Here is a 24,121-nt window from a genome sequence, read left to right as displayed (position 1 = left end):
GGGGTGTCCCTAGATTTCAAAATTACAAGAAGTCGTTTTGGCGGCGTAAGTTTTCGTTGACATTTCTACGTTTCTACAATCTTATTTTGAACAGACTTGACTTTGGCTATAGTTAACATCCAGTAATTGTCAGTCAGTTGCCCAAAATCAAAAACAATCTGATCACTCTATATATTTTTCTCATACTGTAAAAATCTGACTTTGTTTAACATTTTGATGAAGCTTTGGATTTACATACTTGACAACTGTCTTGGTTTAGTATTTTTACAATTTATCAAGTAATGTTGAAAAATGTGCAATAAGTGTGACTCCATTCAGCGTTATTAATGAGATGTTTCAAAAATGTACTATTAACTGGACCCTCACATTGCAACCAAACTTAAAATTTGTCAATACAGAGGTGATACAATGACGAATGAAATCTTTTGCTTTTGTAATGTTTGTAATTTTTCTTTCGATTTTGCAACAGTAACACCAAAGGATAGAGTGATCAATGCTTACTGAAAGTGACAAGAGAAGACAAACATACGTGTACAAGTTCTGTGAGGTAAGTTGATTCTAGTAATATAGCCACTGTATGGTTGTTGTCATAGGCAGTGTTAAGATTTCAAATGCATTAATTGACACTTTTGGTTTAGACTTTTCATTTTAACAGTTGGGATTAGAAAATTGCTTCAGTTTCTATTGCATTCATCATTAATGTTTAAAAGATTGCTCTGTAGTGTTTTAATTACAGTATATCACTTTAACACAATTATAAGTGTAATTGTGTAAAAGTTAAGGATTCTATATTGCTTCTTGACGCATTGCCTGTAAGTATGTTTTGATAGCGAGCCATAAAGAGCTAAATCTATGGAATCTAAACAAATCAGGAGGTTAACCAGCACCCACAATGGACTCTGCTCAGATTTAAAAGGTTCTACTTTATTAGAAATAAAGCAAACAGACATGCTTTCATTTTGTACTTTGTGGGATGTCCCGTTCTTGTGTCCCGTGTTCCCTGTCCATCTATCATGATCACAATTGGGTAACTTTGGTATTTTGAAGTGGTGCTAAGAGTCATTCACACAGCTTGTCTCAGTTGGGCCAAGTTAATGTTAGATATCCTGCTGACACTTGAGTCACACATTAAATAGAAACAGTGACAAACAGTGACAGCTAGCAGTGTGGTGTAATCTAATAATCGTTCAAAATATTTAGATTTAAATGTTAATACTCAAAGAATCAAGATAATTATTTTTAACCTGTATTCTACTATTCTCTGTTAGTTCAAGTGCAGAGAGCAAGACACTGACTTGGTGGTTGAAAAATATTCAGTGGCTCTTCCTTGAATCAATCTTGATTTGCTTAGGAATTATTTTGTCTGAATGGCACACAGTTGGTGGGAACATTTTTTTTCTGCTCGGCTAAGTGCACAATGCACAAGCGCAACATCATGCTACGCCGTTCAGTTACTCAATTCTCAATCTGACTGTGCAGTGGTACTGTGGCAAAGTGTGGGAAGGAGCCCTTGACCATCTATTTCCATTGCCAATTCAACCAGCAATTTTCAATTGTGTGTGTGTGAGAACGAGTTGATGACTCGTCATATATATTGTACGCTTCCTCTGTTTCCTTTCAAGTTGTAAAATAAATAAACATGAGAAGTTTTTCTCGTGTAAATTCATGCGTTGGCGTGCCTTATGAAGCCATTTTTAAATAGTGATTCACACTATTTTCCTCCAACACATTCTTCTTAATTTCAAACTAAATCTAATTTGGTTGGTCTGAGTTAAAAATTCTACGCTGCACTTAGAGTATATTTTACAATTCAAGTCATATTTTCCAAACGGCTATAAAGTTTGGATTATAAATTGAAGATGTTTAACAAAAATCACTTTTTTTCTCATTTTGGACAAGAGCCTATGTACTATATGCTTTTCGGTAAGCTATGTTGCGGTTTTTCTGCGTCTGTAAATCTGCTGAGCTGAGAATTTGTGACTCACGTGCATACGCATATATGTGCAGAAAATGAATGGCAATACTTCATTGTGTCACTAAACATTTTAACCACTGTGGTTGCCAACGTTCATCCCTCAAGTGTGGTGTGATGTGCTTTGCATGCTTTCCACCTTCTCGTGCAACACGGTTGCAATTGTCTGTGCATATGTTTCGTGAATATAAAGTAGATAGAAGACGACAAAGTAGTTACAAAGCAACAACACAAGAAAATAGAGCCCTTAATGTCTTGCAACACTGTCATGAATAAGTACTGCTAGCAATGTAGCAGCTATGGCTATGACCGGCTTGTTTTCCATGCACATTCGTGCAACGCTCGTTAGTGAGTGGTGTGGCTTTGGTCAGAGACTTGAGCAGGCGGAGGGACGCTTTATTCAAATTTTGCGAGCAGTTAGTAAATTGCGAAACTTAAATACATTCTAAAGAATATATATTTTCCTCTTTTTTTCTTGTTTATTTCGCAGAATTGTGCAAGCAAATTGCTGTTATGAAATGAAGCCCGAAACCAATACGAGGTCTCTGTTTTGCTGACCTAGTATTCTTTTGAATATGAAAGTTTCTTAAGCTCATGACTTTGATTTGGAAGTTACAAATAGAGGATTCTATTCTATTCTATTCTATTCTATTCTATTCTATTCTATTCTATTCTATTCTATTCTATTCTATTCTATTCTATTCTGTTCTGTTGCTGTTGCTGTTGCTGTTGCTAATGCTAATGCTATTGCCATTGCCATTGCCATTCATGTAAACATACTTAAGAACATGCATAAAACTATCTTCAGTTATTTTTCTCTTTTATTATTTACAGAATATTTATCGAGTTGATTGAGTTAATCACATTTTTTTTTTTGCACCTTTGCTGTATGTTGAAAGTTGCAGTTATTTATTCCACTAAGTTCTCAACATTTCCTCGAGCTTCTCTCAAGATTACCGAGTGAGTCACCAAACGACTGGTTTTTAAAAATGGCCATTCATCAATTCTACAACTTTTAGTTTTGGGAAATGTGACAGTAACGTAACACTTGAGGTTACACAGAGGTGCCGTGGGTTTCTTTAGACATACTGTTCCCCATATCAAAGGCTGGTTTTGTTGTGATAATTCTGTCATCATCGTCGGTAGTACATTTTGGTAAAACACTCCAGGAACACATATGCAATACATTGTGAGTCATGATACACGTGCGTCAAGAAACTCCTAGAAAACTCCACGAAATGTTGTTTTTCCTTTACAGCTGACTTTTTAGGGGTCCCAACACTGGTCCCAGACAACCCAAGTCTAGGTCACTAAGACACTCACGGTATAAACCGGCGTTTGCGCCTTTGTGGGAGTAAACACAATCGGCTTGTTTCCTGAACAATGGAGGAGGCACACTCACTAAGTACAAAATTTGCTGTATGTGATCATTGCTGACTATCTATATATCTATCAATCTCTCAATCTATCTATCCATCTATCCCTACCTATTATCTGTCAATACCTGTACTTACAGAAGAGCCTACACCACGTGTGTCAAACTCAAGGCCCGGGGACCAGATACGGCCCACCACATCATTTTATCTGGCCCGCAAAGACAAATTTTGCATCAAATTCGTGTGTCATTACTACAATTGCAAATTGTCTTCACTTTTAATAATATCTTTTTTTTATATATATATATATATTTGACCAGTTTTTACTCGTCTGGTTTGAAAACGAGTTATTTGTCAGTTTGTTTTGTAGCTTTTACTGTATATAATATGAGGTGCTCGTACATTTATTTGGGTTGACAGGGATAATGGCCCTCCGGAAGAAGCCGTGACTACAATGCGGCCCGCGAAAAAAATGAGTTTGACACCCCGTGGTCTACACCCTCTGGTGATTGAATGGAGTTGTGTATGTATGCGCGGAGGTCTTAAGTCATTTAGTATTTTCTCGGTGCGTGAGAATAGATGTTTGCAGTAACGTGTAACGTGTTGAACCAAGTGGTTGTGGTTGCACCGTGTGAACCACTTCAGCTCAGTCATGCTTTGGTTTCGCTTGAGGGCTATACTGTAGAATACGTTTTCTCAGAATTGAACATTGATATCAAGATAATTGTGAGCCATCCGTATTTCTTGTCAAAAAGGGAGCAGATTGCCACAGAGAAACATATTGTTATCTCGTGGTGAGTTTGGTTGGTCATTGTGTCCCTGAAGTACTACCATCGGCCTTGTGTGAATAAATTGCCGTGTCATGAAAAAGCTTGTTAGAGTAGCTATAAAAAATAGTTTATTCACTTATGTTGAAACGTTGAGAAAAGATACATAATAGAACAACAGGTACATTCAATGAATATTCCAAACCCTTATAAAAACATGCACAAATGCTCGTCATCAGAATCTATTGTGATATTAATGAAAATGTACAAAAACACATTTCACCCCCAGGTGGTAAAAATTAATTTATCTATAACAAATAGGCACTAGCTAATGAATTCATTTAGATAATTTGGCCCAATTACACATACTGTTTGGAGTACATGGAGATACTTTATCAAAGTGCAGAAATGTCAAAAGTTACTTTTAAGTGACCTTTGCAGTCATAGTGGTTGCGTGCCTGATGTCTTGTCCACTTCATCCAGCCAATCCAGTAGTGTGTCCAGCTCTGCTACGCCTTTTATCGCCGCCTTGTTGGTGGCCAGCTGGGTTGGGAAACAACAAAGGCATAGATGGAGAACTTGAATAATGTTGATACGATCACATTCAGAGAAGTACGTTAAGACCTATTACAATATTTAAGTAGAAATGATGCATTTATATTCAGAGTCCAAGTAAACAAACGTTTGCCTGACTTGTTAGTGGAGGTCAGTGTTGCATACAATCAGTCATAAGGCGAATAAAAAGACATTTATTTACCTTGTCAAACTCGGTTTGTAGCGAGTCGATTGCTTTGTGCGTGATCTCGTTGCAGACGCAGTGCTGAGGAGAGAAGATGGGGGCGTTAATTCCCCGTCACAACACGTTTATGAGCAAGCCGTTTTCCTATTCATTCATTGTCCTTCTGTTGTCATAAATTCGGTGCTATTAATGTTGTGCTGGCGAATTTGACATTTTTAACTCATTCACTGCCAAGATCTATTTGAACTGAGTTAGTGAGTATTATCTAGGGACCTCCTGCAGTCACAATATTTGTCTTTAATCTTGAATGCAATCTATGTTTTTTGTGGACTCAGTGTTATTGAAGCTAGATAACACTTTGTCTATTTTCCCGCTTGAAAACACAAATCTCTCTCCTTCCTCCATGGCTGTTTATATGTGTCATCAGAGACAAAATAGAAAATATACAGGGCCACGTTTTGTGATTTTCTAGAATAGCAGTAATCTAATTACTTGACTGGGAGAAGTAAAGTAAGTTAAGTAATGTTGGTTGGATCAGTTGTTACTGGAAAAACATGCACATTTTGGAGTCAACTAGTGCACAGTTTTGACCACACTAGTAGATGCTCTCCTATTCTTTGCAACTATAGCCCTGAATTGTGTTAGTCGTGAGGAAAAAGGTCAAATCAGCTCGTCGGTAGGATATAAAAATCAATGCTCATGAGCGCACTTACACATTTGTTGATATTCCGCCTCATGATGACAAAAGCGTTAGCCAGGGCGCTGGCGCTACGTTGCCCCTCTGGCTGATTGGAGACAAAGTTGCGGAACACTCTCTCCACGTAGAAGCGGAGGAGCAGGCGCAGGAAGCAGCATGTCTGATCCTCCTAAGGAGATCCCAAAGGTTACGTCACAACAGTCCCACGCCAATGTTGTGTATTACTATTATCAGGAACTCCCTTTTAAGCAACAGTCAGACCTCAAATTAGACTCACCTGAACTTCTCTCATTGCTGTTGTGTTGAGAATCCTCACTCCAATCTCAGTGTCTTCCATAATCTAATATAAAATCCAAAGAGATAGGATTAAATATCCACACCTGCCACCTGATGTCATCGCTCGGAGTGCTGGTGGGAAACGTACCGCTCTCGTACGTATTTCGGAGTAATATCTGCGTAGCTCCGGCTTGTGGACGCTGAAGGTGCATGTGTTGGTCAGCGTGAAGGTGAGCACAGGTTTAGTCACAAAGCCCATCAAGAGGCAGAGTGAGAAGTAGAGCAAAGTTGTCAACATTGTGGTTGTCTGGAGAAGAGACAGGAGATAATGAAGTGCAAAATTACAATCAGTCATTCATGGTTACCACTGCTGTGTATTTTGTGGTGCAAGTGTAATTTCAGGTTTTAAATTTTCAATGAATTTGATCCAATTTGTTATTCATTTGTGCCAACTACAGTATTTAATCTCATGAAGTTGTCTAATCTTGTCATGGAATCTGCAGCAACCCACCACTATCACTGTGTTCACACTCACCTGTGTGTTCACCTGTATTCTGGAGAAGATTCCAAGGCTGGCTGTGTCTGTGTTCCTCCATGCTACCTGTTGCCTCTTATAGTCCAGCCAGGGGGATTTTGACAACAATAGTATATTCCATGCATTTCAAAAATCTGATTAGGAGGAAGTGTTGAAACAGGTATCGCCCTTTAAAAAGGATTACACAATTATTTAATGACTCATTCATACAGTGACATCAATCTGGTTCTGGATCGGCAGAATAACACCACCACTAGATTCGATAAAATGATCCAAAGCCAACTTTTTTTTAATGCAATTATTTATATATTTGGTATGCCTCAAATTAGTCACAATATAGCCTGCTCGATATTATCAAATACTTTTTGGATCCATTTAAAAGACATTTTTTATAAAGCAGTCTTGGGACTTTACTGTAGTCAGACAAGTTCGGATTGGAAACACCCAGTGGACTTGCTAAACTGCTAATTCCATTTTTCAAAAATTCTCGTGGAGAAAGGCGTCATGAATAAACTGGCTCACTTTCCATCTCTCTGACAAGATGTAAAATGCTTGGATTGAAATGCTACTAGTCTTGGCCCTCTGCCAGCTTCAATGTTGTTCATTCATTTTTGCATTTAATTTACTCGTCAAACCACAACAGAGTATTCACATTGTGACACATTGTAAACACAAAAGAGCCTTCAATCACATTGATGTTTATTTCATAAAGTCTGCAATCATTATCTCACACCACACAATAGATGAACAATGACAAATAGTCATTATAATTATAATGTCCTTGTAGAAGAGAGTCAGCTGCATTGTGTTTGTAAATCCAGCCAGCATTTAATAGCTGCAGTTTTTTCTCTTAGCCAGCAGAGGGCGACTCCACTAGTTGGAAGAATCATTTGTTCTATTACGCAACTATATTGTTTGGTTAATAGTTTCTGTAGTGTCTAGAGCCAAGTGCAATTATCTCTGCCTAAGAATAGAACATGGCAGAAGTTTGAATAAATTTGTGGTTTTATTAAGTATCACCACCCATTCCTTATAATTAAATTAATGATGGTTGTAAGTCTTTTGCAAGAATATTTAACCTCAGTGACGTAGCCACTGGTAAGGAAAATGGAAATAATCTATCTCTACAATACAACCCCCAAAATGGCTCAGGGTGTCAACAAAGCAACAGTTTTTTATTTTAATACAAACTCCCAAAATCCTTCAGAAAATGCAGATGAAAATTAATTATACAGGGTCCGGCAAAATAATCTAACACATTTGTAGGTTTAATAAAATACAAATAAATTAAAGAAAGAAAAACGTTTTTTTTAGTTTTTTTTGCAAGTATATTTCAGGGGAGCGGTAGTGCCCCCGCATCCCCCATCTAGCTCCGCCAGTGGAGGCAGGATATTTGCTGCCCACCACCACCAATTGTCAAGTTATCTTTTTTGGCGCCCCCTAAAGTTTTCTACACTTGGGTGGGGGAGTGAGCACGCTGAGGTGGGTTCAAGATTTTGCTGCCGTAGCTCGCCTAACAGTAGCGTGGGCCCTGAGTGCCAAAAGCCCCATGTAGCTTAAGGTTGTTGAATTACACAACAGACAATTTATATTGATCACCCTCCCACGTTTTCAGTGGCTATGCCAAGTTGCCAGTGTTTTGTAATCTACAGTAATTGAAAGCAAAATAATAGCAAATATGTTTTCCATACAGTTGAGCTTTTAATATTTCAGGAATGAATGACTGAATATTTAAATTCAACACTGAGCCTTTATTAACACTCTTGATAATTGCTTTCATAATTGCCATAACATGTTTTTGTTGAGCCGCAAGTGATGTCATTATTTCCCACGCAGCACTTCTTCCCCGTCATACCTGTTTTGCAAACACACACTTTCATTTCCCTCAAAGAAAACAAGAGAGAACTTGTCCTTGTGTAAAGTGTAGTACATATATTTTTAATGAACCCGTTTTATTATCAATATTATAAGGTGGTTAACAAAGAATCTTTAAATCCAATTTATTCACACATTTCAAAACTCGTAAAAGATTCCAATCAATAATTCTAAATAAAAGAAGGTACAATACAATGTTTATTCATTGAATTATTATTTGTACAAAGCTTTACACAAGGAAAAAGGAATATAATGACATTTTACTTGGAATAACGTGAAAAATGCATGCACATTTAGGACACTTCCAACTACACAGTAGTTAACGTTTAATGTTATTTTTTCCCGGTCTACTTATGAAGATACTAACTACATATGTGAAGTGTGTCCATCAATGCACTTGTATTCTCAGGCTTTTCAAGCATTTGTTTTGATTTTTTTTTTCTTCAAACAACAACACAATACAATAAGCTCTGATACATTTATATAAACAGTAAAGTGTATCATAATATTTTTAAGCAACTCCTGATGTAGACATCTACCTGGAAGGTTAATGAAATTTGGGGAACCTTGCAGTACTACGTCATAGACAGTTTCACAAAGCGCACGCACGTGTGGAGCGCCTGGAGTGACAGCGGTGCACGCCTCCTTGCCTCAAGGTTGTTTCCCTAAATAACAATGGAGTAGAGGTGTCTAAAACACATGATGACATCCAGCGGTATGGGAGGGCTGAGTTTATTTCCATCCAAGCGCAGGTACCTGAAGCAACAGTAGCCTGACTTAACATGTCCACTCACCACATTATGCTCCCAACTGTTAGAAGTGTTTGACTCACCTTAGCCTCGGGATCTGGCTGGGATCACTCGTGTCGACCTGCAGGCTGCGTGGGCAAATTAGAGTGCCGTTGATGCCTAGCCAAGAAAAGCACAAGAAATTTGCAAAACATAGGGGAAATTTATGTAATTTCAAAATGCACTTTCGTTGAGGATGAAATCATAGCGAGGAAATAAGGTGTGGTACAACAAAGGTGATTTGTTAACATTGCAAAATGTTCATTACATCTTTGGTAACTGTTACGGGCTGTTGAATGTCGTTGAACTCAGCTTTAGTTTACACAGATGAAGTCTAAACAGTTTGGACTATGAAGGTTCAAATGAAAGAGCGGCAATAATAATATGTTTTAACTTTACACACTCATACTGTGTAATTAGCGTCAGTCCAAATATAATACAATTATATTTATCAAGGTTGAAATTGGGCATAGGCATTAATCTAAAAATAGAAACAGCAAACCATATTTACAGACATTAGGAGAAGCGATTCTATTAAAACAAAAAACAAAATTGAATGTTATGCTAATTCTAATTATGTTTAAACTATCTACAATCAGATCATTTTTATTTCTAACAAATTTAGTGCATGGTTGAAATGACTCAATTTGATTTTGCATTTCTGAAGTATTAAAGAATTATTATGGATGGTATAGGAATCTGGAATTTAATACCAATTTTTCATGACCAGATATTTTCCGCCCACTCTATACGTACATAGTGTAAAGATTTACACCCCCACTATTCAAATTTTTTACGCTTGTGTGGAAACATTTTGTGTTGTAAGTTGATACTGAATTGATAGAGAAATCTGTCATTCGTCCAAAGCGTTAAAGACACAAGTTTTGTCTTGTTTGATTTAGAGCAGACTATCGTAGTATAATTCCACCCATCCATTCGGCTCATCCTTTCGGGTGAGCCTATCCCAGTTGACTTTGGACGAAAGGCAGGGTACAACCTGAACTTGATGCCCCGCACAAGTCGTAGAATTACGCAACCAAAAATAATGGCGCCTACGCATGCCAGCCAGGTGCTTTGGCCTTACTCTCAATGGTGTTGTGATTGAGGTGCAGATGCTCCAGGTGAGCGCTGAAGAGAGGAATGGAGGCCAGGTGGTTGTGAGAGAGCTGCAGGTCCAGCAAACTGGAGATGTTGAACACGGCAGTGGGGACACCTTTGTCACTCAGGTGGTTGTAGTTGAGCCTCACAAAGGCCAGGTGAGGGAGGCCTTGGAAGTAGTCTCTGAATAGAAGAATAGAGAAGAAACTTTTTCAAAATGTTGTATTCCGACACACATCAGAATATTAGAAATGGATCTCAGTACATTGCAACTCTTTATCACTGCTGTTCAAAATTATTAACGTGATTGAAATTGATCTAAAGCTCTCTGAGTCCAGCGAGTTTTGTATGTGATTTTGTTGACTGTATAGCCGCACGGCCTCTGTATACTTGCTTTGGGATGTCCTCGATACGGTTTTTGTCGAGGAATAGTTGCACGAGGCTGTTGGGTACGCCAGCGGGCATCTTTTTTAGCACGTTGTGAGCCAAATTGAGCTGCATCAGGCTGGACAAATCCTTGAAAGTGTTTCTGCCCAGGTCATTGTCGCTCAACTGGGAAGGAAGACGTCACGGGGATGTTGACACAATATGCACGGAGAACACACAAGTGCATCCAAAAAGAAAGTTTCACCTGGTTGTGGTAGAGGTCAAGTAGGGTCAGGTTTCCCATCTTACTGAGGGCACCTGCAGGTATTTTGGAAATACGATTCTTACTGAGACGGAGCTGTTCCAAACTTGCTGGAAGGCCAGATGGCACTTCTTTGAGCTGGTTTTGTTGGGCGTAGAGGTACAATAGCGCGGGTATTTTCTGGAACACCTACGCAAAGGATGAAAATAGAACATTGTCAACTCTCCAGGCATTTTGCCAATGCACATTGAGCAAGGGAAGCCCGTCCTACCTGTTTGTCTATCCGGTGAATACGATTGTTTGCCAGGTTGATCCAACGGATCTCTGTGGCATTAACGAAAGCATCCGCCACCACCTCTGAGATGTAGTTATTTTGAAGGTACAGATAGTAGGTTCTGAACGGGATGACGGGGATCACACGGATGTTACGGTTCTCGCAGTTGAGAGAGTTGGGATAGCTTGGGGAGCATAAACACTCCCTTGGGCAGTCGGGGTAAGGGGAAGGCGGGCCGAGGATGAGCGGGGGGATGTCCGTTGGCTCCTGTGGCTCGGGCTGGGGGACGGAGGGCATCCTGGGGGTCGTAGGGCGCCTGGTGGGCTTCCTTGGCCGAGGCCTCTGGGTCAGCACCGCTCCGATCAGAAGGAGCAGCACCAAGGCAGAGAAGAGTCCTGTGGGGGCCTTCATCCTCCTGAATACACACATACAAAGATTTGATATACATATAATGTGAGATCATTTATGTGAGTTTTTGATTTGTGTGTTTTTTTTTAATCTTCTAATGTAGATGAGAATCACCACACAAAGAAAATCAATCATCAAGATCGCACAATGTACGAGCTACAGTGCCAGTTTTGACAGCATTATCACTTTGAGAGAAATAATTTCCCCACAATTGTTGAATTATTTTTTATATCTAGTTCTTCTTATTTAGTGCTGGAGAGTGAGCAGAAATCAGTAAGTCAGGAGATTAATATTTAAGGGGGAAAAATGTTGAAAGAACCAAAGCAGGGATAAAGACTCTTTTGTCAGGGGCGCTCCTGAAGAAGACTTGAAGAGGGGAAGACTGCAGGTCTGGAAGTTCCACGTGTGTGCCCGCTAATAAACTTACATACGGCTGCATATGGCAACAGTATGTATCTGACATGCTTACATCACCACTCATGTAGCTTCATGATGGAATTCCATGGTGGAATCCCGGGCTCTGTCTTTCCTTTTGCCTCTCAGTCATCCAGAGCCTTCCAGACCCTCCTTTCATATCGGACACCGAAAAAAACCCGCCCTGCTACCTCCATTCTGTGAGATTGTTGTCACGTATAAATATAGCAAAGATATCTTCATCTCCATATCGTAAGGAAGTGTTTTAATTATTTGCTTTGAATTGAATCTTCAGAATATGGCATAACTCAGATTTGATTTATTTCTACATAACGACATTATACAAACAATGTGAATTTTTTTTCTTCTGTTTTTTTATACGTGGTCCTCGGAAGGGAAAAGTTGGGATACCCCTGATTTGGATTCTTCTATTAACAGCACGTGAATGATTTTAGGAATGTGGGAGTACCCGGCAAAAAAAAAACAGCAAGCATGTGGAAAACATTCAAACTCTAAATAGGAAGTCCCGAGCTGAGGTTCATCCTCAGAACCTCTTGATGGTATGGCTGACATGAGGTATATCGCCCCATGATAATATTAGCAGTAGCATTTGACTAGTTTTATGTGGATTCCAATTTTCAAAGTGCTCTTCTATTGGATTGTTTTGAACAGAGCAAGGTGGGCCTATATAGTGTGCCACTGGTTGTAAACGGAAAATATCATAACAAACAAGTCCCTCACATGTTTTGATCAACAAAATAAGTGCTTTCATAATATACTGAGACTAGTTAAAATTCATCAGAGTGACATGAATGTGGAGATCAAATGCTAATCAAAACCACATAACTCATTTTTCTGTTTAAAAAAAATATTTAACTGCAAATTAATTGTTGAGTCATTCGACTCAACGTATAATTAGACTTTGCTCGGCGTGATGTCATCCTGCTTTTGTGTCTCTCATCAAACGCCTGGCTCGTAGGCCAGCAAATCTGTAGAAGCGTGTGTCTTCCTCGCCAACACACTGCAACAGTTTTCGTATGTGAATGCCAAACATGTTCTCATGTGGGTGTGGCCGGCCTGCATTGGCTTTTACAAAAATGTGCATCTGTGAATACATCCGAGACAACCGCACGTGAAAGAATCAATAGTCAATAAAATTGTTAAAATCATCTACAGTGAGATCAGAGACTTTAGATTAGTTTACTTGTGCTTTATTGTCCGTTGAGTGGACGCTAAACATTTAAATCCTTCTGCAGTAAATAATACTTAACAGTAATCACGATGCAGATATTAGACTAGAACTAGTGACGGAAGAGGCTCAGCAGGTTTTTTTTCCCAACAATCACAGCAAATGTTGACGTATGTGTTTATAAAAAGCATGCCTGAAAGGTTTTCCCTGTTACAAAATATTCAATTCTTGCTTTTAAACCGTCTGAGTCAAAAGAAATGTTTGTGATGAATATGGAATGTGGCTAAATCAGCATCAGGCAAAATGGACCTGGGAACAATTTTGGTCAGTTTTGGAAAGTTTGGGATTCATATATGAGGAAAACAAGGATCTCCTGGAGTGGCAGGTATGGCACAGCACAGCGTTGTCATGGAAACACACTCTGGCATTTGCTGTACAAGTGCCAACAGTCTCAGTAGACAACACCGCCTCTGTTTTCACACCCAAACATAACTGTAAAAAACAAAATAAAAAAACAAATAAATGTCCTTACCTGCCTTTGGTACCTGCCCTCTTTTGTCAAGTCACAAGTTGTGTCTTTTCTTCTCTCTGCCTTTCGCCCTCCTTTCGTCTTTAGCCGTCCACTCCCTCTCTCCCTCGCTGTCCCTCACCCTCCCCATCCTTATTCCTTTCCTCTCTCTCTTTGAGTTTGGCTTTTTTCCCTTTTGAGGTCACAGTGCCTCTTTCTTCACGACCCGTGATTTTGACTCTTCAGAGAGTCCATCTCGGCTTACTTCAGTGAGCAAGCAGCACGGTCACTGTGGTGTATTTGCACGGATGCAAAAACGTGGGAAAGATGGAACATTAGATATTTGCTCAGAGCCGCCCAGCTGGGATTGCATCGGTCCCAATAGCCCCCCACCCACCACCCACCACCCGCTCTTTGTTTCTCTCTTTCTATCCCCACATCCTTGTTTAGATGAACGCACACGCATCTCATCATGTGTTTTTCATTAGCAGCATCCATTACTTTTTTCCATTTGTGTCTAAGTTAAATGTGCCAGACTCATACCATCTAAATATTTGCAAACTGAAAATTAGGACGAACCCAATGACCCACAACAATCACCTTTCCTCAGTGATCATCAAAGTTAGGTTTTAAGGTTTATTGAACGATACACAAATTTTGACTATTGCAATACTTCTTTTTATGGGCCTTTCTGTAACAGAAGTCATTCTTTGTCATACCATCCATAGTCAGGATTTCATCAAATAAGATGCATACCTAACTTTTGCAACACACTTATAATACAACCAGAATCTAGCCTAAGTAAAAAAGTTTGCTGAACTTAATCTACCACATAATGCCGTTTTATTTGCTGTCGCTTTGCCTACAGTGTGCATTTGCTAGCTAACAGCCAATTAGATTGGTTGGTTAATTTGCTGTCTATATTGTAGATATATTGATGGGCTGTTCCCTCCAGTCGTGGGTCGGTCTTGTGCTAAAATAGTAGTTAAGCGTCTTTGGAACACGTGATGTGTTTTTGGAACACTCACCCCAACCAAGCCACCTGATTAAGAATGATTGCTGAATAAATGCCCATTCAGTTATTGAAGCATTTGTGATGACATGGAACAGATGAATTCAATCCCCAGGCTAGTGACACAAAGCATAGCTAGGCCAAACATCTGGTTAAGGCTGACCTCAACCAGAAATGGAAAAATAAAACATTTGTATTCATTCACTTGTGATCATCTCGTTGTGGTTAAAGTTGATTTCTGTTTTTAATGCATTTAAGTATACAATCCCGTGGAAAGCAGCTTTATGTGTACAAAGAAAAGAAAGCAAATAAAACTTCAGGTCCAGTTTGTGCCACACAAATTCTCTGAAGTGTTTAAATCTGTCAAGGAGGTTTGAACATAAACCCGATGTCGCTTGTTGTGGCTTTTTATGGGACATGTATCTGCGGGATGCCTGAATTGTTTCATTAGAGGTTGTGAATACACAAGACTATTTGTGTGGTTGGTTTGTGCATGTGCAAACTGTGTCACATGGCCTGTGGAATGCAAATCTTCTGGCTCGTAGTGCTCAAATCCAAGCAGATGTTTGCACGGAGCTCCTACCTGTTGATTCTAGAGCCGCGATATTTATTGAGGGCTCGCAATTGCTTTTACTGCAGGAAACATTAAAAGCAGACGGCCCTTTTGCTAGCTAAGCAGCTGCTTTCCAAATGGATGATGAGTGAGGCAGGTTCAGGTCCAAAATGGCATCTAGTGGAGAATAATCCAAGAGCCAGCTTCTGTTATCTATAGAGGAGCAATTGGTGATTTAGAGAGGATGAGTGGAATTCTAGGCAAGAAAGAAAACAGAGGACAGGAAATGATATTCTCTCCATCATTGATCGTGTTGTACTAAAGTGGTCACATTGAGATGAGACAACATCACATCCTGTGAGCTGTGTGTGAACATTCTTGTCTTTTTCATGCCGCACCCAATTGGTCGTGCAAAAGTTGGGCCAAAATCCACGTCTCTGAATATCTGTGAGCCAACAAAATTGGCTGTTAAAATCCTTAGTCTCAGCTTTTTAGTCATGTCACTATGTCTGTGAAAAAAAAGGATTATGAAAACACAAACATTTTTGTTGTAAATCATTTACTGGTGACACAATGAAATACGACAAGGAAATTTATGTCTGATGGAGGATTTGATACTTTTTTTTCTTCGGCTTCCAAGTTCTAGTTTAACTATATCAGCTGGAACAGGCCAACGAGCAATTTTCTCACTCTCTCGCTCCCTTAAGTGAGTTGGGAAATAAAATAAAGCCCCATAAAAACAGATATAGACTTCAACAGACTTCCACCAAGGCCAGAAACAAAACCTTTAGATTCGAAACATCTACGTGCTGTTCTACTCCAGTCCTGTAGGTAGCAGACGTGGCATAATGAAACACAGGCATTATTTCCCCACAGAGCGCTACCTACTGGATCTGGCGGGTCACTGCTTCACTTGACCAAAATGCAAACAGACATTGACACATAAAAATATACATAACAATTCTTCAAAACACATATTTATGCAATTAGCATCGATACTTTAACTTTCATAACAAGTAATAATTATTAGTGGTAGTTTTTGTTTTATTAACCACCAAGGGTGATTTTAAAAAAAGCCGTGCTCATGCTTGTGTTTAGGCATCAAGGTCCGTGAGAGTTATTTTCTTCTATTCTGACAAAGTCACCTTCACCTTTCACAGTTGACAGTTGACTCATCATACACAGACGTGGTTGAAAGACTGAGCGAAGCTTATTGTGTTCCGTGACTTGTGGCTAAGGCGCATTGTTTCAAGTATGCTGTTCCTGAAGCCAGTTCAAAATTTAATTGTTGCCAGAAGTTTAAAAAAAACACACAAGTATGTTGCCTTGTATACAGCAGTTTAATGCGAGATCATTTTTTGCCTCCTTATTATAATTAGCCAACTTGGTCTAAGGTGTTCGACTGGCTTGTTAAACATGTTTCTATTTAAAACACCATTACTAAAGGGAAAATCCAGCAGAAACTCAATTTTTAAATCCCCAGCTGATTCAAACTCTGCAAGTAATGGAAAATGCTACCTGATTGTATGACAGGAAAGTAAGACTCACACACACGCTCTAATAATATTGTTGGTGATTTGAGAAGGAATGTTAAAAGTCAAGAAAATCTTTCCTCACTTGGTTGCTAATGTTCAACTGGTGTCTGATCTTGCCATCTGTTTTAACTCTTAAAGTTATGTAAGGTGAAAATAAAAAAGGTGTTCCACAGGAATAACAGATTGTGAACTTTACCCAATGTTGACATTCATTGTACCGCACTTTTCTACAGGTAAAAAAACAAAACAAAAAACAAAACACTTCCACCAAGCTTGTAAAATTACAATCTACAATAAACCTGTCAAATTACGGATGCTTTTTACAAGCTTCAAATTATTTTTTTTCTTTTACCTTTTGGCCCCTTGTTATTTTGTCTTGCTGGTCATATGATAGAAACTTTTGGGCCGTTGAACCTCTTAAAATTCCTAAAATATCAAGGGTCCGAAGCTCAAAGAAAAATCCACAAGTGCTGAAATCAGGCTCAAGCAAGCTCAGGCAGTAGGCTCCCTGTGAGGCCGTATTTTTCATCATGTGTTTGGTGTTGCCAAATACTTTATTGTCTGTTCTATTCACTGAGAGTAATGATGGCGCTAGAACTAACACAAGCTCTATTTAAAGTTGCTTAGCTTGCAAAAGGTTGCCACAGATTTCCAGAACCAAAACAAGGAGCGACTAAGAAGCATCTGGAAACATTAACAGTGTTCATGTAACTGCAAATACAACAGAGCTTTGTCTTTGGTTTTGCTCATATGCTTGAATTGAGTGCCGTGTATTTATATATTATGCGCTACATGATCGGCTCCTGCCTAAAAGTATAATTCATTCTATTAGTGAAGACTGAAGAGATTGATTCTGTTTTTAAAAGTTATCTCCATGGTGAGTTTTTGTGGGAGAGATGTTTGTTGCTCTCCAAATAACGTTGATTTTCATCTAAAAAGTCATTGGCGAGCCTTGAAGATATTTCTGTAGGTAATATGAACAATTGATGTAGCATACGGCCAGGTCATAATGTGCTATCCGCTCCTGGAGTGCTTCCTTTTGCAGCATAAACATCTGACATCTGGAAGGTCCCTCAAAAACCTTTTGGAGGGATGCAGCAGTAGTCTGGCTTTGCAAAACAAGGCCGACATAATGAGAAGGCAGTAAAACCAAGTCTAATAGAGAGAAAAAACATGGGGGGGGGGGGGGGGGAAGTTGGACCAGTTCCCAGCTCCTCTGAAGTACCCTCATTAGCATCTAATGCCGATATTTGTTTCTTTGTTTTAGTGGGTCTGACAAGATGTGCTTTTGATGTGCAAAGCTTGGCTGCTGTACAGTGCAAAACTAGTCATGTAACTTGAGTTTGTAATCAAGAGGATAAATCCGCTCTCGAATGAGACTCGTATTTTATGTGAAACTCGGCCCAGACACTGTGAGCCTGTTCAGACCATCACAAGTACTTTTGGATGACATGGTGTCACCTGGAAAGTGCGCCTGTGGCTGCGGAAGACGCAGACTCAAAACTAGTAATTATGTCTAGAAAAGCAAAGTTACACATGAAAATATTGATGGAAGCAGATTTGAACTTATTCAAATTTATCACTTGGGGTTCACAAACGTCAGGTTAGGATTCTCCCTCCATCTGACGGAAAACAAGGCCTTAAAGCAGACTTCAAGTGGGGAGAACTAGTGTCATCAGATGATTCATGCCAAAGCTATGGCACACATCGCAACATAAATATAGTCTTTCTTCCATTCTCGCTACAATTTTCCCTGTTCACACCTTCACTAAGTGGGAACTTCACTCACCCGGCCTGTATTGAAGTCAGGCCAATGTACCCCGACAGCATTAGTGACACAAATTGAAATGGAATAATGTTGAAACGAAGTGTAATGTTCCCTGTTATACGAGAAGACTGTGTGCGTACGTGACCCCAGCAGTCGATGTCGTCATAACCGTTGCAGCAATGGCTGGCTTGAAACAATACGTTGAAAAAAAGAAATACGTACGGCGAACACGTGTTATTAGGCAAATCTGGAAAAGTAAAGGTCATTAAGGTGTCTCACGGAGAGCTGGTTACTCACTTGGTTAAGATTACACAATTATAAGGAAGCAAAGCCATTTCTGGTGCTGGGTTATTGCATTCGAGCATCTAAAAGATGAACGGGGACGCATGCTCGTCTGCAATATTGCAAGATGACATCAGTTTACCTCCCAGTGCCGCCGCTGTGGTGAATGAGTCACTCTGCCCAGAGAGCGCTACCGCGTTTGTCATGGCGCCAACAATTTCTCTTCCGTGTTCCATTTCATTCAGACAGACGTGAGACAGCATGTCACACTTGATGTCAAAACGTGAGGCCAAAATAACACACAGCACAGCCGCATTCAGGACTACACGCAGGAGTTTATTTTCTGCATTTTCAAATGAAAATATCTTGAATCACTCTTAGACAGAAGACCCAGTCAGAGGGCAGATGCCGGTAGGACAGCTCGTTGCCATCCAGTCGTAGGCTCTTCAACCGGGAATAAGTCAGACGTCCCACTTCTCTGCAGAAACTAGTCAGGTTGAACTCTAAGAACACATAAGTTAATTATTAAGTCCGCGTTCTGACTTGGTGACTTAGTCTTTGGTTTCATGCCGTGGTCTGTTTGTTCATTAGAAGAACTGGGCCAGTCTGTGTTTCCTATTTCACCTCACAGGTGCTGTGGTTAAAAACCGCCGCGGTTCTTTTCAGTCATAGCGCGGCTCTCGGCCCAGACCGGGAGCGCTGGCGCGAGCAGACTTTTGCTTGGCGTTGTTAGCCAACCTCAAAGGTGTGTGTCACCACAGAAGTGTTTTGCTGTCGTTTGTCTGCCTGAGACACTTCTCACTGCAGTCTTTGAGCGCAAACTATTATCGTGAAATATGGAGCTGCAGTTGAGGTCCAATCCACAGCAGGTCAGAGTGATGAAGAGCAGATCGAGAAAGAGGAGCATCGAAAGTAGAACGCCGTGTGCTTCTCGCTCATCTGGCACAACTTCCTCTAGTCTAAAACCATCACAGATGTTTTCATAGCAATCTCACTCTTCTATCTCCTCCCCTTCCTCTCTCTGCTCTTTGCTGATGTGACTTTTTTTTTTTCATCAGCTGCTGCTTATTTAAATCTACCAAGTATTTATAAGTGCATTCCATGATGTGTTTACGCACAGCTCACCTTTGATCTCATTGGCTTCCAGGTAGAGGTGCTGCAAGGTGATGGGGACTTCGGGGATGCTAGTGAATTTGTTGTAGGACAAGTCCAGTTCCACCAAGGTAGAGAGGTTGAAGGCCTGAGGGTGGACATTGCCATTTTTCAGGTTGCAGTGGCTTAAACGAAGGTACTGAAGGTTGCTGAATCCCAGGAAACTGTCCTCATCGAGCCCAGAGAGCGGGTTTTTAGATAGATAGAGCTGCTGCACGTAGGTTGGTAAATGTTTGGGAACCGATGAGAAGGAATTCCCTCCGAGGTCCAATAAGTTCAAATTAACAAGACCTGAAACACATGTGTCCATGCTCAGAGGTATGAAATGTCTAAGAGTTTGAACCTCCCATGGTCCTAAAACCCAAATAATAAAAACACCAGTCAACAAGATGAGGAAGACACCGGTACCTCGCAACTCTCCTTCTTTAATGGTTTTTAAGATGTTTCCCTGCAGAAGCAGCAGTGTCAGGTTCTTCAGGTTCTTGAAAGCGTCGGGCCCGATGCTGCTTATTTGGTTATAGGCCAGTCGGAGCTGCTTGAGACCGTCTGGCAGGTTATTGGGCACTGAGCTCAGGTTGTTGTGGTTGGCAAAAAGATGAACCAGTTGGCTCTGGTTTTGGAGGATACCCTGGTCCAGCTGGTCACTTCTCAAACGGTTGTGATCCAGAATGAGCCAGTGAAGTCCGGTGATGTTTGCCAGAAATGAAGAAGTGAGGGAGGAGATGTTGTTGCGCTATAGAAAGAAATGGGATGTGCTGAAATATAAAATAGAAGATGGCCTTCACAAGATTTTTCCCTACCTGCAGAAACAGGTACTGCGTTCTGGCTGGAAGGTGCTCTGGGACATCTGCCAGGCCTCTGTGGTCACAGTAGAGTGCCGTTGGCCACTGAATGGGGCAGTCACATTGTTGCGGGCAGGCCTGAGGGTTGTTGGCTCGGTACCAAGCCACATCCAAGCGACCCCGCAGGCTCAGCACGCTGGGCTCACCCAGCAAGCGGTCGATCCACAGGGGAACGCCGCCGTAGTCCAGGTCGGCCAGAGTGATTGTGGAGGCCACGGCGAAAGCGCACCACAGCACCGACAAACACAACAACACAGCCATGGAGACGAGATGGCATCTATGGAAGCCTGCATGGAAGCATGTGAGATGACAACTCAGATTTGAAGTTTGCCTAAAATCAGATCACATTGAATAATAATTGTTTTTAATAATAATACAAACAATTTTGGAATTATTATTCTAAGCTTGGAAAGCAGCATTTACACACAAATGCAAGCAGAGGCTCTGGGTTTTTCATAACAATATGTCATCAGAGAGGCTTGCGTCATCAGTAAGCATGTGCGCAGTGTCACAAAGTGCAAATGACATTCTGGCAGTGTGAAAGTACAGCACGTGCAAAAAGCCAAGCAAAGAGGAAATTCGTGTCGCGTCATTCCAAGAATGTAACTCTCTGGCAAATGAAAGCAAACACTAATTAGACTGCCACATTTCCAGTTTGACAACCCTGTGCAAAAAAAATTCACTATTGAACCAAAGAAGACCATAAATTTACCTTGATGTTTAGAAGAAATGATTGAATTCCCAAATGAAGCGCTCAGCGTCTTGCAGGAGCACTGAAGACGTGCGTGTGTGTGTTGGGGGGTCAGTGTGAGAACTTTCATGCTATGTTTATTTGCTCTCGAATACATTCCTCTTTCTCAAACAGTGGCGCCGTCCCAGACTTCCTCCATGGTCTCCCCTCGCTAACTAGGCAGTAAAGTGGGGAGCAAACATGTCGCATGTAAAACAGAGATACACGTGCAAATGCATGCAAGTGCACTTCGCTGCAACTTTAGCGCGTGTGTGTGTGTCTTTGTTTGTATGTGCGTGTGTGGGGAGGAGGGGGGAGTGTTGCCTTTAGGCCTTTCGCAGAGTACCTGGGGATCCAAAGAGACCATTCTGAATGTGCATGTGCCTGTGTGTGTGTGTTTAAGCGCCTGCTTTCCCACATCAGAGAGGAGAGAGCATAAATGACTCCAGACTTTTCTCCCAAATATGAGCGGGTTTCGTGGTGAGAATGTTGAGAACAAAACGAAATATTGCACGTATAATCCTGTACAATCGTAATAAATCCAATGCTCAGTTGGATTTGAAACTTTGGTGCACATGGCACTAACCCTGGACAATCACTACCAGACAGAAAGAAATATTAAGTTAATATGTTTATTATTGTGGTTGTACTTTGCAATGGTGTAGACATATATTGACTGACCGTAAGGAAAATTAAAAATCAATTATGTTTTATATATGTTTATAGCATACATATAAATACTTCACACAGATTTGGTCTTCTGTATTTTATATAGTGTCATATTTCATAATTCAGCATGCATTGGAGGCCTTATAAAGTAATGGACAGCAAATTAAAGTTTTTATCGAGCCATGAATGTTAATTTCATAAAATGTGGCAACAAAAAAAAACATGATTACTTTACTTGTCTTCTCACACTCCCTCAAGTTGTTTCTTATTGTGTGTAGATAGAAAGTTACTTCATTTTGTTTTGTCTGAAAGGTCACATTTAATTGTCGCAATTAGAGAGCGAAGTGAGTCATTTTCAAAGGTAGGTTAGTGTTGAAAGTATCATTCCAGGGAATTCTATGTTAAGGATTGATGCTTTATTTGCTGACAGATTGACATTAAATAAAATCTCTGCAGGCAATATTACTCAACTGTTTGTGAAGGTCTATTGTGTCTGTTTGACCTATTGTGTCAAGAAAGAAAGATCTGACCTTTTTGAGTCATCCTAAAAGTAGTCCATCAAAGCAGATGGGTTACATATAAATACAAACAAATATATATATTTAAAGTTTATGTATTTTTTTTAAGTACGGGAAGTCAGATGTTTATTATTGTGGTTGTACTTTGCAATGGTGTAGACATATATTGACTGACCGTAAGGAACATTAAAAATCAATTATGTTTTATATATGTTTATAGCATACATATAAATACTTCACACAGATTTGGTCTTCTGTATTTTATATAGTGTCATATTTCATAATTCAGCATGCATTGGAGGCCTTATAAAGTAATGGACAGCAAATTAAAGTTTTTATCGAGCCATGAATGTTAATTTCATAAAATGTGGCAACAAAAAAAAACATGATTACTTCACTTGTCTTCTCACACTCCCTCAAGTTGTTTCTTATTGTGTGTAGATAGAAAGTTACTTCATTTTGTTTTGTCTGAAAGGTCACATTTAATTGCCGCAATTAGAGAGTGAAGTGAGTCATTTTCAAAGGAAGGTTATGTTGAAAGTATCATTCCAGGGAATTCTATGTTAAGGATTGATGCTTTATTTGCTGACAGATTGACATTAAATAAAATCTCTGCAGGCAATATTACTCAACTGTTTGTGAAGGTCTATTGTGTCTGTTTGACCTATTGTGTCAAGAAAGAAAGACCTGACCTTTTTGAGTCATCCTAAAAGTAGTCCATCAAAGCAGATGGGTTAAATATAAATACAAACAAATATATATATCCATCCATCCATTTTCTGAACCGCTTAGTCCCCACGGGGGTCGCGGGCGTGCTGGAGCCTATCCCAGCTGTCATCGGGCAGTAGGCGGGGGACACCCTGAACCGGTTGCCAGCCAATTGCAGGGCACACAGAGACAAACAACCATTCGCACTCGCACTCACACCTAGGGACAATTTGGAGTGATCAATCGGCCTACCAAGCATGTTTTTTTTTTTTGGGATGTGGGAGGAAACCGGAGTGCCCGGAGAAAACCCACGCGGGCTCGGGGAGAACATGCAAACTCCGCACAGGGAGGGCCGGAGGTGGAATCGAACCCGCACCCTCCTAACTGTGAGGCGGACGTGCTACCCAGTGCGCCACCGAGCCGCCCCCAAATATATATATTTAAATTTAAAGTTTATGTATTTTTTTTAAGTACGGGAAGTCAGATAATATTACTTTACCAGAATAAACTTTCAAAAGAACTACATTTTATATCCATCTCCCTTCTGATTTTGTTATCATCTTATTAATTTTTATTTTTTTATTTTTATTTTGAACCCAAAACGCACTATCATGTCCTTTAGTTAACTGTGTGGAACTTCTCAGCATTCACAGTAGGGGGCAGTGTGTCTTAAATGTGTACAGGTGAATTTGGAAAAAAAAATAGTTTGATCTCTAGCCTGATCTTCCAGAAAATGGAAAACCACAGCTGATTTTAATATAATTTGGACATGTTATAAGAGACTAACAACAAAAACAACATCCATATA

At 40.1% G+C, this 24,121-nt stretch overlaps 4 protein-coding genes across 7 annotated transcripts in view; 1 reads left to right on the top strand and 3 right to left on the bottom strand.

Moving 5' to 3' along the window:
• The window catches only part of fmoda (fibromodulin a), a 29,190-nt gene that overhangs the window by 864 nt on the left and 4,205 nt on the right, over positions 1 to 24,121 (top strand). For all 3 annotated transcript variants that reach the window (XM_049733137.2, XM_049733135.2, XM_049733134.2), the window contains exon 2: positions 470 to 547. The gene's annotated coding sequence lies outside the window, so the exon portion shown is untranslated. The remainder of the gene's footprint in view (positions 1 to 469; positions 548 to 24,121) is intronic.
• Positions 4,245 to 6,503, bottom strand: il19l (interleukin 19 like). Its single transcript, XM_049733139.2, has 6 exons — positions 6,363 to 6,503; positions 5,976 to 6,134; positions 5,829 to 5,891; positions 5,568 to 5,720; positions 4,873 to 4,935; positions 4,245 to 4,658 (listed from the first exon to the last, which is right to left on the bottom strand). Exons 2-6 carry the CDS (start codon positions 6,123 to 6,125, stop codon positions 4,557 to 4,559), a joined length of 531 nt encoding a protein of 176 aa, XP_049589096.1. The 5' UTR covers positions 6,126 to 6,134; positions 6,363 to 6,503; the 3' UTR covers positions 4,245 to 4,556.
• Positions 8,093 to 13,838, bottom strand: prelp (proline/arginine-rich end leucine-rich repeat protein). The gene is made up of 7 exons (XM_049733133.2): positions 13,569 to 13,838; positions 11,023 to 11,440; positions 10,755 to 10,940; positions 10,518 to 10,675; positions 10,110 to 10,306; positions 9,070 to 9,145; positions 8,093 to 8,993 (listed from the first exon to the last, which is right to left on the bottom strand). The coding sequence occupies exons 2-7, from the start codon at positions 11,434 to 11,436 to the stop codon at positions 8,903 to 8,905; spliced, it is 1,122 nt and encodes a 373-aa protein (XP_049589090.1). The 5' UTR covers positions 11,437 to 11,440; positions 13,569 to 13,838; the 3' UTR covers positions 8,093 to 8,902.
• zgc:113307 (uncharacterized protein LOC553753 homolog) lies at positions 19,010 to 21,683 on the bottom strand. Of its 2 annotated transcripts, XM_049733132.1 has the most exons (5): positions 21,401 to 21,683; positions 20,647 to 20,975; positions 20,255 to 20,579; positions 19,820 to 20,137; positions 19,010 to 19,197 (listed from the first exon to the last, which is right to left on the bottom strand). In XM_049733132.1, exons 1-5 carry the CDS (start codon positions 21,534 to 21,536, stop codon positions 19,046 to 19,048), a joined length of 1,260 nt encoding a protein of 419 aa, XP_049589089.1. In that variant the 5' UTR covers positions 21,537 to 21,683; the 3' UTR covers positions 19,010 to 19,045. The 2 variants fall into 2 exon arrangements, with proteins under 2 accessions (XP_049589089.1, XP_049589088.1); XM_049733131.1 differs by having other exon boundaries at positions 19,820 to 20,579.

This window comes from Syngnathus scovelli, chromosome 11 (genome assembly GCF_024217435.2).
Source record: "Syngnathus scovelli strain Florida chromosome 11, RoL_Ssco_1.2, whole genome shotgun sequence".
Lineage (NCBI taxonomy): Eukaryota > Metazoa > Chordata > Actinopteri > Syngnathiformes > Syngnathidae > Syngnathus > Syngnathus scovelli.
This window is presented reverse-complemented; position numbering and strand designations above follow the sequence as displayed.

What these genes read in the sequence shown, in the direction of transcription:
- il19l (XM_049733139.2), bottom strand. Translation starts at nt 6,125, where the DNA reads ATGTTGACAACTTTGCTCTACTTCTCACTCTGCCTCTTGATGGGCTTT. An exon ending in CCGAAATACGTACGAGAGCG is followed by an intron (nt 5,892 to 5,975) that starts GTACGTTTCCCA and finishes ATTTTATATTAG; the next exon opens with ATTATGGAAGACACTGAGAT. An exon ending in TACAAACCGAGTTTGACAAG is followed by an intron (nt 4,659 to 4,872) that starts GTAAATAAATGT and finishes TTCCCAACCCAG; the next exon opens with CTGGCCACCAACAAGGCGGC.
- prelp (XM_049733133.2), bottom strand. Translation starts at nt 11,436, where the DNA reads ATGAAGGCCCCCACAGGACTCTTCTCTGCCTTGGTGCTGCTCCTTCTG. An exon ending in TTCACCGGATAGACAAACAG is followed by an intron (nt 10,941 to 11,022) that starts GTAGGACGGGCT and finishes TCCTTTGCGTAG; the next exon opens with GTGTTCCAGAAAATACCCGC. An exon ending in TTGACCTCTACCACAACCAG is followed by an intron (nt 10,676 to 10,754) that starts GTGAAACTTTCT and finishes CTTCCTTCCCAG; the next exon opens with TTGAGCGACAATGACCTGGG.
- zgc:113307 (XM_049733131.1), bottom strand. Translation starts at nt 21,536, where the DNA reads ATGTATTCGAGAGCAAATAAACATAGCATGAAAGTTCTCACACTGACC. An exon ending in CGCAGTACCTGTTTCTGCAG is followed by an intron (nt 20,580 to 20,646) that starts GTAGGGAAAAAT and finishes TTCTTTCTATAG; the next exon opens with CGCAACAACATCTCCTCCCT. An exon ending in GGAAGCCAATGAGATCAAAG is followed by an intron (nt 19,198 to 19,819) that starts GTGAGCTGTGCG and finishes ATGTGTTCTTAG; the next exon opens with AGTTCAACCTGACTAGTTTC.